This window comes from Arctopsyche grandis, chromosome 5, assembly GCF_051622035.1.
Source record: "Arctopsyche grandis isolate Sample6627 chromosome 5, ASM5162203v2, whole genome shotgun sequence".
In the NCBI taxonomy this organism is placed as follows: Eukaryota; Metazoa; Arthropoda; class Insecta; order Trichoptera; family Hydropsychidae; genus Arctopsyche; species Arctopsyche grandis.
The window spans coordinates 19,777,966-19,791,360 of record NC_135359.1 but is presented as its reverse complement, the minus strand read 5'-3'; the positions used below and the strand labels follow the sequence as shown (position 1 = coordinate 19,791,360).

The 13,395-nt window shown below is 32.8% G+C and overlaps 3 protein-coding genes across 3 annotated transcripts; 2 read left to right on the top strand and 1 right to left on the bottom strand.

Annotated features, from left to right (window-relative positions):
- The first annotated feature begins 1,381 nt into the window (after positions 1–1,381).
- On the top strand, positions 1,382–5,866 carry LOC143911616 (uncharacterized). The gene is made up of 6 exons (XM_077430585.1): positions 1,382–1,938; positions 2,986–3,868; positions 3,936–4,118; positions 4,205–4,358; positions 4,441–4,587; positions 4,687–5,866. The coding sequence occupies exons 1-6, from the start codon at positions 1,489–1,491 to the stop codon at positions 4,898–4,900; spliced, it is 2,031 nt and encodes a 676-aa protein (XP_077286711.1). The 5' UTR covers positions 1,382–1,488; the 3' UTR covers positions 4,901–5,866.
- Positions 5,867–6,556: 690 nt separating this feature from the next.
- LOC143911452 (EEF1A lysine methyltransferase 2) lies at positions 6,557–9,039 on the top strand. The gene is made up of 3 exons (XM_077430319.1): positions 6,557–6,872; positions 6,980–7,116; positions 7,192–9,039. Exons 1-3 carry the CDS (start codon positions 6,662–6,664, stop codon positions 7,513–7,515), a joined length of 672 nt encoding a protein of 223 aa, XP_077286445.1. The 5' UTR covers positions 6,557–6,661; the 3' UTR covers positions 7,516–9,039.
- A 2,133-nt stretch (positions 9,040–11,172) lies between these two features.
- Positions 11,173–11,741, bottom strand: LOC143912183 (uncharacterized). Its single transcript, XM_077431421.1, has 3 exons — positions 11,654–11,741; positions 11,498–11,549; positions 11,173–11,433 (listed from the first exon to the last, which is right to left on the bottom strand). The coding sequence occupies exons 1-3, from the start codon at positions 11,717–11,719 to the stop codon at positions 11,210–11,212; spliced, it is 342 nt and encodes a 113-aa protein (XP_077287547.1). The 5' UTR covers positions 11,720–11,741; the 3' UTR covers positions 11,173–11,209.
- Between the last annotated feature and the right edge of the window lie 1,654 nt (positions 11,742–13,395).

Sequence of the window (13,395 nt, the reverse complement as noted above, 5' to 3'; positions counted from 1 at the left end):
AGACATAGAACGACCCTTGCACGTAGCCCAGCAGACATTATCTTCAGTCAGTCAGGAGTTCCTATTCAATCACTAGTTTGTCACTCTTTATCGGACTAATTAAAATTCTCACCGTATACTTTTTGTGAGTGAGCACACTAGTCGCGTTTCATCTCGTTTTAATGCACTTCCATATCGAGTCCACTAATTTTTGGACATTCTTAGTAGACTCTGTTCGAGTGCACTCGTATCCGATGACTCATGTTGAGCATTTTATAAGTTGTTTTAATTGACCTATAAAGGTCTGTTCATACCTATCCAGCACGACCCGTATCCTGCAGGTATCCTGCAAGTGCGGATAGTATTCTTTGGTACATTATATGGGCGTATTCATACTCCATTCGCGCATGCGCATTTACGCATTCATGGGCGTCCATATAGAATGTACTAAAGAATACTGTCCGTACTTGCAGGATACTTGCAGGATTCGGGTCGTGCTGGATAGGTATGAACAGACCTTAAAACGGTTGTATTAATAATAACAATATATAACTTCGTCAAAACTGCACCGAGTTTCTCATATTCTCCAGTACTCATATATATTTCCTCTATGTACAACTGGCAGCACGCAGTCTCTATAGGTAAACGGACTACTAGTCATATATTTTTTTATTTTATTTTATTGTTACAAATCAATATACACTCGCCATTACAGATTTGCTCCAATGCGACGGGTGTACGTTAACGAAATACAGAATATATAAACAATCAGAAATCAGAAATACAGTAATACATACATATACAATCAGAATATATAGTATATAACAATTAATCAGAAATAATAATCATAGAGACATCTATGGATTATTTTTAGATTTTTTTTTTGTTGTATACAATTTTTATACATATAATAAATACGAAATTATAGAGATATCTATAGATTTCAGATTACTGTGTATAATTATTACAAATTATACACAGACAGATTTTGTGACAGCAGGATTAGATCTAATACCAATTTTCAGGAACCGTTTCAGCAATGATCAGATAAAATTGGCAAACTCTGATAGAGAAACGATCGATTTGGAGTCACAAAACCCCCAAATCTAACCAGCAGTGGCGAGGACTCGAACCTTTGACCTCAGTGGTGCTAAATATATACGCTACCACTAAGCCAAACTGCTGGCTATAACTATATGTACGGGTGTGACCAGTTTTAGGGTGACGGGTGATCACGTGTGACCGATCTAGAGCAACCGGTTGTCCTGTGACCGATTCACATTTGACTAGTAATCACCGAACCGTCTCTGTAAAGTAAAAACGTAAAGTTATCCCGATCGAAGAGATCGAACGTGAAGTGCGAGGCGTGTATGTAGGGCATATATTAATATATCGAGTGTGTGTGGCGTAGTGTTTATAGGCGGCGGTTGTCAGTGTGGCGTTCGGAGTGTGTCGGATGTGGGCTCCGCTGCGCCCCTCGGCCTTCGCCCCCAGAGCCCCGTCGCCCCCATGGAGCTCGCGGCGCCCCCTCGTCCGTCCACCCCGACGATAGTCTCCGTGACCTCCCTCTCCGCCCTCTCCGCGTTCTCCGACACCCAGCGACTCCGACACCAACTGCAACTGCTAGATCCAGAGTCTGAACCGGAGCGCGACGACTTGAAATGCCAGGTGGTGCAAGTGCAGGTGCAGGCGCTGGAGCCCGAGTCGCTGCACTCGCTGCAGTCCGTGGTGAGGGTGGGCGACCCGGACACCCGGTTGGAGACGGAGACGGAGACGGTGCAGCTGCTGCAGCCCACCCAGACGATGCACGTCGGCAACATGCTGGTGGTGCAGTCCGGTGACGCGGCCTCCTTCTGCCGCACTTGCATGGACAGACATTCCGACGCTGCCAACAACTACACCAACTTCGTGCAAGTTCCGCTCATCGCCGAGATGATCGCCTCCTGCACGGCTATACAGGTGCCTGCCAATCTCTACGTTCCGGTCTAACTTGTATTCAATTCTATTTTTTTCATTTCATATGTGGCGGCAATCAAGACTGGCCAACACAAACAATACAGATATGTAGATACTGGAAATACGATACGTACGAGATTAAAATGTACAGAAATTATCTAGGCACAGTATAATAGGGTGTAAAATTTACTCATATACATTTGTAAGCATAAACGTCAAATAATCAATTATTGCTTCGGCAGTTTATTTTCCACGCTCTCGGGTGATTACCGTCATTCTTAAACGTGGGTTCTGCTAAAGCTTTCCAACAATTTCAATGGGTATGATTGTAGCGAAGTAAATCTTTAGACTTTGTTCACCGTAGTAGCTCACTGATTAATAGACGTCCACTTAAACGTTGTTGTGAATCTTCTTTAATATATAATTACGAAAGAAACTTTGTATGTATGTTTCTTTCTTTGGTTCGTAGAATCCGTGACGTTCAATTTAATAAATAAATTCTTTATAAAATATAAAAACGTTTTATAAGATTGTATATGTGTATGTTTTACACTGTATCCATTTTCTTTTCGATAACTAGTATGTATCAATTTTTTTTATGAATTTGTACGTTTCAGTTTTAGTTGTGTTGATCAGTCACGGAACCTATTTTGGTACTAAATTGGTACTCATTGGTTATACGGGCGCATCTGAGCAATCAATATATATGTATATTACAGTCAAAGTGTATAGTCCTTCATATTCGAATACAATTCAACTAGTAAATTATATCTCTTCGAGCGCAAATACACTTTCAACAATGTGCGCCAGTTGTAATATAACAGTTGAGTTTTGACAGCTCTGATGTTATTACAAATGCTTTAGAATTCAATAATTCGTTAATGTGGGTTATGGAATATATTCCAATATGGCTTATGTGGGTTAGATGGAATATATTCCAATTAGTCAAAATATATTACAACTGAAAAAAACTCAGTGGAATTGAATATTTAGTTATGCTATTTTTTTCTACGTGCAACTTTCGAATACTAATCGATTATTATTTTATAGTTAAATGATAGCGAAGGATTACCAGAACAAGTGTGCAATGCTTGTATAGCCAGCCTCACAATGGCATATGAATTTAAAAAGCGTTGTGAACGTTCAGACGAAGAACTCAGACGTATCTTTAAAATGGTCACGCTTCCCCCAGACCACATAAAGCAGGAGCCGGCTGACATTAAAACGGAAGATATGGATTTTGGCTACGACGATGATGACTTTCAAGCTTCTGATTATGAGCCGCTTACGCTCAAAAAGAAACGTTCCAATTCAACTATAAAACGACACTATGAATGCAAAAAATGTTCGAAGGTCTTTTTGAAACCGAGTAAACTCATCCGTCACGCTAAGAGTCATTCTAAAGAACCTAACAAGGTGCACCCCTGCGATGTTTGCAATAGGATATTTGACCGTGCTTCTCGTCTCGACCGTCATGTGCAAATTCACAACCCCGAGCTTAAACCATACGAATGTACCGTTTGTCCTAGGCGTTTTAAACGCCAAACGCAATTATTGAGTCATATGATTACGCACCAGTCCAACAATGGACAAATTGAACCTAAAGTTGAAGTCAAACTAGAAAATTTCGATATCAAAGAAGAAAGTGAAAAATATGATTGCACCCAATGTCCTAAGACATTCGACTCGTGTCATTCTCTTTCTGCACACATGCGCAAACATCGGAATAAAAATCGTGTATTATCCTGTCTCATTTGTGGGAAAGTATTCAAGAAGTCCAGTCACCTTAAAAGACACGAAAGAACCCACGAAGATAACAGACCGTACAAATGTGACCAATGTCCGAAATCTTACACACATGAAAAGCAATTATTAGAACATATTAACAAACATAAAGGAGTTAAACCACACAATTGTCCCATCTGTAACAAAGGCAAGTACATCATATTATAATACCATATCATTTCATGGCGAGATTATTAATAATGCTATTTTTATAGCCTTTTCCCAAAGTACCACATTAAATGCTCACTTAAGAATACACACTAGAGAAAAACCATTTTTGTGCGCTACTTGCGGTAAACGGTTTGATAGCAGCACTAATTTAAATCAACATTTGAAACGTCATAGAGGAGAAAAGACATTTTACTGTACTTTGTGTCCTGGGAGATACGTCAGCAAAGGTATAATTATTGTATAGTGGTTTCTTCATCTGTTTTTAGTATAGAGCATTTTGGTATAATGTCTCATTCTGCAATCTAAAATTCAGGTGAATTACAATCACACATGTCTACGCATACAGGGGCTAGACCTTTTGTTTGCGATACGTGCGGCTCTGCATTCACCAAAACTAATTCTCTGGCAAAACATAAGTTAATTCATTTGGGTATCAAACCACACGAATGTGATGTCTGTACAATGAGGTTAGTGTTCAAATTCAGTATATCAAATTATTCATTATTAGACATTTGGTTTGGATTTGTGTTTTCATTTTATTTTTTGTAGGTTCAACAGTAAAGATCACCTCAAACGTCATTATAGAATTCATACTGGAGAAAAACCTTATAAATGTGGATATTGTGAAAGGGCTTTCACTCAAAGTAATGATTTAGTAAAACATACCAGATCACATCTTGGCGATAAGATGTATAGGTTGGTATTGTTTTGTGAATGACTTACATAATTTCGATAGTAATTTATAAATTTCGCAAGTCATTTGGTCACTATATCTTCTTTTGTTTTGCATTGTAGATGTACTATATGTCCAGAAGGTTTTAGATTGAAAACTGAACTCAGAAAGCATATTTCAGTGCATTTTATTGATAAAACTCCCGGAGCTGAAGACTTATCACAAGAAAAACTAGAGACGGAATTAAAGAAGGAGCGATCTAGTTTGGATGGACATATGACAATGGCTATAATTCAACCACTTCCATTAGAAGTTGTTACTGAAATTATCACATGAAATCGTTACCTAAAACAATTTTTTTTTATTATTTATATATTTTCTATACATTGATGTGTAATTTTCAATCATTTCTATACATTTTTGATTTCCATCTTTTTTTACTTTCATGAAATTTTGATGTTTATTCCATTTATTTAATATAAAATTATATTTTCAATAAATAATGATTTTTATATTGTAATCGTTTTGAGTTTTTTGCGAAAATCGTTATGTGTAAGCGTTTTTCTATTAAATTAATATAAAAATCATCAGGGTATACATAATATAACATATATTTTTACAAATTGTATCACAAAATATGTATGTAAATAAAATTGTTTTGCTTTTTGCATAAATACCAACATTGCAAATGTACCTTTTAGTAATCGATAATTTATTTATCAAATATGAAAATCATCTCTGAAGAGTATAAACAAATATGATTTTTTGAATATGTACAATTAGCTTTGTTAATTATTGTAAACCAAGAATTAAAATGTGCAGAGTATATTTAGATCTATAGTGTAAATAGTTTTATAATTTTTTTGAAAACTTTAACACAAGAGCTATTATTTTTTTAATTTTAATAAGCATAAAATTTCGTATTTCTCTTTGGTTTAAAGCTCTATTTGTTAAGATGTAAATTACAACACTACATTTACATTGTATTTTTATATATTTAAGAAATATTTTTACAAATTTGTTATAGCCACTGCTGCTACACTTGTATGTATGTTCACAGATGACGATATATTATCATCACAATTAATTTTTATGTTAAGTTTTGTAATTAAATTTTGAACATATGCAATTTCTGAACGAGTAATTTTGGCAATAAAGTAAGTTCACCTAGTATTATATAATAAGTAATTTTTTTCTGCAGTTTGTTGAAATCTCTTCAAATATTATATATTTCATTCCACATCCTTCCTGTGTTAAAATGGTGATTTGTACATAATTAGAATCTATAATAACATTAATTCCAAAATAAATGGCATTTCACTTTATTTATATTGGTCCCAGTTTCAACACTTACATAGTTTGTGAAAATAGTTTGAATTTCGGGGAGATCAGTTCAAATAGAATCGAGCATTTTCCCTTTATATTCGTGTTTGATTGCTGATAATATCAAAACAGACTAAATAGCCTACATAATTAACAACCAAAGAAGCGTTGGTACTCGTTAATATTGTTGCGTGGACGTGAAGAGGGGGCTTCCAGAATCGGAGATAAAGACGCAGGAGGATTGTAGAAGGAGTTAATTCGTGTGCTCTGGTCGATGCTCCAGGTCGGAATGGTTCCCAAGCCGAGAGCGCCCCATATTTACACCCGTTTGGGCTCCGCAACTATTGGTCGATGAGTCAGGCGATCCCATTGGCCGTTGCATACGGCTCATTCATTCGTAGAGGCCATTTTGGCGGGAACGAGAGATCAGGTGATCTGCGCTAGTAAACCATCGGTCCACGAGCGCCACTCACCTAATCTCTACGTTACAATATTAACACTTCAAAATTTGGTATTAAAAGATTTAGTATTATCGTGGTTTTGATTTTTTCAATTAATACACCATGAATAACCTGGTTTCTAAAGACTGAAGATTTAGAACAGTTCAATTGATGTAAAAGCTAAAACCAATTCATTGTATGAGTGGTTCTTTAAAAAGTTTAAATGGTCGTTAACAAACACAATTAGAACCAAAATGACAGCTGTCAAATTTTACAAAAGCTAGGAGTTGCGCAGTGCTTAAAATTGACTCGTTGCACATTATAAGCGTTTTATATGTCGACTACTGGTAATAGTGAAGAGTTGGATGGATGCGAGCTTGGAACAATGTCATATTGGAATGATACTTACACAGCTGAGATTGCTAATTTCAATGAGACTGGAGATGTCGGAGAGATTTGGTTTGGGGAAGATAGTATGATCAGAGTTATACAGTGGGTGTGTCGAAACGAATCAATCGTTGCAAACGATCCTATCATCGATATAGGTGAATATGATTTACGAATCCTTTATTCACTTTCAGTTTAAATTTATATTATTATTTTCTTTTGCTTTATTTTTATTGGCATTCACAATATATATTTCTGTATTCAGGTTGTGGAAATGGAATGACTCTACTAGAGTTAGCGAGAGAAGGGTTTCGAAATCTCACCGGTATTGATTATTCTAAACCCGCAATAGATTTAGCCATGTCTGTAACAAATGATGAATTTCCCGACATCACATACGAAGTATGTATTACTCTATATATATATTAGTCTTAAAAAATGAAATATTTTGGAATTTATCTTTAAATATATTTTAAGGTCTTGGATATTGTGGTGGATAAAGTAACTAAATATGTAGAAATGTTTAAAATTGTACACGATAAAGGAACTTACGATGCGATCAGCTTAAATCCAGAAGATTCAAAAGCCAAAAGACTCTCATATATTGATAAAATTGGGCAAATTCTTCGAAGCGATGGTCTTTTTGTTATTACGTCTTGCAATTGGACTGAAAGTGAATTGTGTGAACATTTCAAAACTACGTTTGTATTGAAAGAATTAATACCGACACCTCAATTTAAATTTGGTGGTGGTGTCGGAAATGTTGTAACATCTGTAGTTTTTCAGAAAATTCCTACTTAGTTTTTATATATTTTCAATGTATTCTCAATGTATGTTCTATGTATAATATTATATGAAAAATAAACGGAAACTGTTTCGCAGTATATATATAATATATTTAGTATCACAATCGATACAGAGTTGAAATACCTTATATTCTGTAGACCGAGGTAGTTCAAAAGGTTGCCCACGGGCCAATTTATTTTTAAGTTCTTCATCTGTATGTTATGATCTGTCTTTTTCTCATCTGTCATGTGTATTTTGTCCGCGCGAGAAAATCAAATAATAATTTAATTTGAATGCGTACATATTAGAAATTTTTATTTTATTTCTATAGTCAGAACGTTATACAATGATAGATATAGAAAGCGTTAAAGATGTTCTGCTCTTGGTTTTTATACCTTTTTTGACTTGCAAATCCCTCACAATGACCAATGGTAATACATTCCTTCGCTTCATCATCTTAGTGATATTAACAATGATATTAGTCATTATAAGAATGATGTTTAAAATGTAAAACGTAAAAGTTCTAATGAAAAATAATTATTACAATGGGATTTAATTTTTTTTCGTTTGTATCTTTACTTATTTATGCCTTATGATAACTAGTAAAATTCGCTTGGTAAATCGGTTAAATAATAATTAAAAAATATAGTCTTGCAGCATATGAAGGTCTATATCGAAGAATGTTGGAACGAAGAAATAAAACTAGTCACTTAAAGAATAAATCAATATAATTTAAACTGAATTCACCCGTAGTATGCTCTAATTTTCTATATCATATTATACGCAAAAACTTAATTTCAAAGAATATTCAGATAATGTAGAAAACAACACTGATTTATAAATCATAGCAGTAAGCTTTATACCATTTAACGTAATGTTTTTTTCCGAGTTTATCCACTTGCGTTTTAATATGCAATGTGTGTGTATATATATATATGAGTATGTGGCCGAAAATGTTACTAATAAGAAAATAAATTCTAAATTATAATCAAACATGTTTTTTTTTTTTGGGATTTCATTATTTATTCAATCCTATGTATGTATATATTGATTTAATAAAATACTTCATTTACTTTCAGCCTACAATTAACTCACTATAATCATCTGCATAGAGGTTATTAATTTTGAAATTTAATAAAATGCTACAGTATTTAAATTTCGGTTAACTGGTCTACCGGTTAATCCACAAGAAAAATCACTGGAGACCGGTTAACATTATTTCAATCCCTTATTATAAGTCCCTAATTTGGATATTATTTTAATGTAAAATGTAGAAATTCTTTTCATGGTGGTATCAATACATCTTTTTGGGTTGGTTTCATTTCAGGTAAAATTGCACAGATCTACATATGTATTTATACAGTACCTAATGTGTATTTCCATAGTAACTATCCATATAACAAATATTGTATATGTGTCACTTATAGTAGTGCAATATATTTTACAATGGAAAATAATAAGTGGACTAGAGAGTGTGAAGTATTTTCAGATTACATTAAAAATGACGTTGAAACTGCAAAATCTAGAAATGAAAGTATAGTTAAAGTAAGTATTTCATTTGTATCGTCATTAGACAATGTATGATTACTAGAAAATGTGAGTTTTATTGATCCACCATATGTATATGTATAGTCTACCGACACAAACATTTGTTGTTACTTACATATAGCGGTTATTGATGTATCGTAATTTTTTGAATTCTTCACTGTCAATGAGTTCGAAATTAAACATGTCCATAAGTAAGTGAATATATTTAATCAATAAGTGTAATTTATTTTTAGAAAATCGATTTAACAAAAGCTAAATTATTGTCACGTGCTATCTACAGTCCGATAGAAGAATCGAGATCGTTGGCTATTCAACGGTACAAAATGGAGCCTTCATTGTTACTTATACATAAGCCGAAATAAAAGTATTTTAAAAATAAAATCTAAATTATTTCTATTTACCATTCCTTTTGAATACAAAGTAGCGATATATATTATATTATAATTATAATATTAAAACACAAAATGTATATGTATAATACCGCGAATAAAGTATTTATGAAATTCTTTAGTATGAGTAATAAAGAAATTTTCTGTAAAGATAGTTTGTAATATTGACCACAATAAATCTATTTTTTTATTTCAAAATATGAACAGATCAACATATCATGTATTATATGAGTGAATGTTTTGTATTGAGAATTGAGTATTGACCCAGCCCAAAGAATATTTATTATTTTTCATTAATTTTTTTTTTTGTTTTATAAATTATTCCTACTTAAGTTTGTTTGAATATGTCATTTCCCAGCATTTCCCTGTATAAATAGCAGATGCGAGCGTGACAAATTTAATTCCCGTTTATCAGTAAAAATTAATAATAATCATTTTATTTTAACTAAAATAGGAGGCTGTTGGTCGTTTATATTATTTTATTAAAAATTTAATAAAATCAAAATTATCTTCAATAAAAAATAAGCAAAGAAACCCCAATTTTGGTGACGATACCATCAAAGCAATTTTTTATATTGTCTGTAAAGAAGTTTTTCTTAAAACCCTGAATATACTTAAAACAGAATCGATAATAATTATTATAAAAGCTTACTCTAACCCAGAGTCTCATTTTTAGACAATTGCTATTTAAAAACGCACAAAATTTTGTGTCCATAATTTCTACAAACAAATACGCAAATAGCTTATTTCCACTCCTTGTTTTGGGATGTGTACTTACAGTTAACAAAAACCGTTTCTCTTGATTAATTTTCCACCGATATACATACATATGTATGAATGCAATCACCGATTAAGCCATGGCCAGGAAATAAATCGTTTCGTTTACATATTGTGAAGTTTGACAGTTTTGACGTCCACTGTTTGTTAATATTTGCTCGTACTCTAATTTTTTTATTATGAGTTTTTGGACTAAAAAAGAAAAGGTGAAACTCCTAAATGGATTATATAAGCACGGTCCCGACGATGTGAAGAATTTAAAGAAAATAATAGGCACCAAGTCCGAATTCGAAATTCGTAAGCGAATACTCGTATACAAAAGGCATGTCAATAAAGATGTCGTAGAAAACGCAACAAAGTTGAGGTTACCAAAGAAAAGTAAATGCAGTGTGTGGCCCAATGACACATTGGTAAACAACTGGGCGTGTGTAATATCACACTGGTCTAGCGCCAGCTCCGGACAGACGGTGATCCCCGAAGCATTGAGGCTTATTGCAAATTTAGAAGATCATCCTAGTCCCGATGAATGTTCGGAGATAGATTTTAAATCTTTGTATCTACATCTAGCTGACGTTATCGAAGGTAAAGTGCCAAGTAATATCAATTCTATGTCCAGAGAGTTGTTGGTATACTCGCTGCTGAATTTGAATTTAAGATTGAAAGAAAGTTCCAATTCTGAAGATGTTAATTATCTTGAAAATATAACTCGAATCTTTCCAAACATAATCAAACCTGAAATAGCTACATCGTCAACGACATCTCAAGCCTTAAGTGCGTTATTATCATCGGTTGTGTATAATCCTTTAGCGGTACCAGAAAAACTTTTGTGTAAAAAAATAAAATAAAAACATTGAAGGAACGTTAGCACACGGAAGAAAGTATTTTATTTACATATATTTTCTCATTACATGACTGATATATTTTAGACAATAAATAATTATTAAACATACGTATGTGGAATTATTTTATTATTATAGATTTATTTGTGTGAAGAATTAATTATTCATCCAACTTAAAAATTTTTTCAACAAATTCAGACATACTCTAGCCACTTTACCCCAGAAGCTCTCCTCTTCCTCATCTGGTATTTCATCATAAGATGAAGTTTTCGTCGCTTCAAGATCCATTAACTCCGTTTGACGATTATTTCTTATCAGACGTGTAAAAAGTTGCATCGACTCGCGGTTTTTGTATGGATCAGCAGGATTCACATTAGTTCCTAAAATAATTAACTTATTTGTTTTCATACTTCATTTGATGTATTTGAATACAATATTCCATACCGATTTCTTGGACTTTTGGAGTTTCTCTTTTGGATATTTTCAAATGGGATCCCTATAATATGTACATATTATACATGCATATATAAATATATATGAATTTGTATATTATTTAAGTGTATATATTGTAAGTAAAAAATAAATTTAATAAGTACTCACATATGATATCGAAAGATAACATAAAATAACCAACATTGTCCACAGCCACCTCCTAGCGTGCTCCATATTTTTAAACGACTGAAAGAGTTTTGACATTGAAATCACTATTTATATAAACCTGACAATGGAACATGTCAGCGTTTTCCAAAAGCCTATAAATAATTGAATTTTTTTTTTATGAAGTAGACATTAATATGTACATGTATGTAAGTATGTATGTTGGTTCAAAGTTTGAAAGTCCTCATATAGGATGCAGTAATAGGAATAACCAGATGAAAATGTAATATTTTTGTTTAAAATACGTATTTATAATATATGTATATAGAAGGTAAAGTACATATATTAATTTTGGTGTACATAACTATTTTAAAACGATCACACCACCTAACTACCCAATCAATGTTGGGTCACCTTTGACAATGAAAATAAGTAGTTATGTTCTAATCAGGCTAAATTCATAGCTTGGTGGTTGCGTTAATATTAAGCACCAAGAGGCTTCTGGGTTCAAGCCCTGGTTTGACCTTGATCGAAAATAACTAATTTGAAAGTATTTCTGTAGTGCTGCTGGTCAGACTCGGACATTTGTGACTCTTAAGTCGATCGTGTCGATTAATCATTTACCGCTTGAATTAGTACTTTTCGATAAAATAAAAGATATTGACATTAAAAAAAAACCAATCCTTATAAACGTGGTTAAGTGAAAAATTAGCAAAATTAGCTCATAGTATAATATTACGAAAAAAATGTGTAAAAACAAAAGTATATTTTTGACTTAAAATTTAAATTAAGATAATAAATTATAAGTATTTCAAAGCAATAAAAATTCACCATCAATATAAAAAAACAAGTGCCGGTTTAGCATGCCGTCTACCTACTCATTTTTGAAGATATAAATACAGGGTTAATACTTTATTATTTTTTATTACAAACATCAATTGTTGTTTAATAATTAAAAGCAGTAATGTCATTAAGGACAATGAAAAAAAACAGGAACGTTTGAAATAAAAACAGTTTTTTAATTATTATGTTATATTAGTGTAAAAAGTAATAAAATAAAAAAAATCGTCATCTTCATATTATTTGATATAGTCATCTTATTTTATTATCGGTAAACAGTAGCAATGTCTTTAAGAAATTTGACGAAAAGGTCTGGAACATCCTTGTTCTTGAAGCGCCAACAGTATTCATCTAAATGTGATTGCAGCATTTCTGGTCTAATACCCCTCATCTTTTTCATTATCTTGATCTTAGCATCTAACCACGATCTTTCAATACCCTGAGTATGTACTCCTGTAACCGGGTCAATGTAATGTAGACCGCACGCCAAATCATGGTAGATTGCAAGCAGGTAGACAGCACGCTTAAACGACACCAAAAAACATCTGATTATTGATTCCAATACTCACTTTTGTCACAGCAATACTAGAGTTTGAATAAAAGATTGCAAAAGCCAAAAATATGTAAAAATTGGCCATTTTTTAAACGCTCATATCTCTTAAACGAGAGCAAGCCGACAAAAATCATTGTCATATTCGAATTTAGTGAGTCAAACTTAGTAAAGATTGATTAGTCTCCGCTCCATTAGTTTTTTTTTGCTCAGTTTTTGTCTGATTGGGTAGACCTCATCATCGAGCTTAAAAATATTTTTAATAAAGCAATATGATAAACAAGAATTTATATTACACTGCCCGTATTTGTTTTTCTTCATAATTGCACGAGCTCTTATAAAAGTTTGTGCTATT

Excerpts from the sequence above, each read along its gene's own strand:
- LOC143912183 (XM_077431421.1), bottom strand. The coding sequence starts at position 11,719 with ATGGAGCACGCTAGGAGGTGGCTGTGGACAATGTTGGTTATTTTATGT. Across the intron at positions 11,550-11,653 it reads GTTATCTTTCGATATCATAT|GGATCCCATTTGAAAATATC; the intron begins GTGAGTACTTAT and ends TACATATTATAG. Across the intron at positions 11,434-11,497 it reads TCCAAAAGTCCAAGAAATCG|GAACTAATGTGAATCCTGCT; the intron begins GTATGGAATATT and ends TAATTATTTTAG.
- LOC143911616 (XM_077430585.1), top strand. The coding sequence starts at position 1,489 with ATGGAGCTCGCGGCGCCCCCTCGTCCGTCCACCCCGACGATAGTCTCC. Across the intron at positions 1,939-2,985 it reads CCTCCTGCACGGCTATACAG|TTAAATGATAGCGAAGGATT; the intron begins GTGCCTGCCAAT and ends ATTATTTTATAG. Across the intron at positions 4,119-4,204 it reads TGGGAGATACGTCAGCAAAG|GTGAATTACAATCACACATG; the intron begins GTATAATTATTG and ends TCTAAAATTCAG.
- LOC143911452 (XM_077430319.1), top strand. The coding sequence starts at position 6,662 with ATGTCGACTACTGGTAATAGTGAAGAGTTGGATGGATGCGAGCTTGGA. Across the intron at positions 6,873-6,979 it reads CGATCCTATCATCGATATAG|GTTGTGGAAATGGAATGACT; the intron begins GTGAATATGATT and ends TTCTGTATTCAG. Across the intron at positions 7,117-7,191 it reads TTCCCGACATCACATACGAA|GTCTTGGATATTGTGGTGGA; the intron begins GTATGTATTACT and ends ATATATTTTAAG.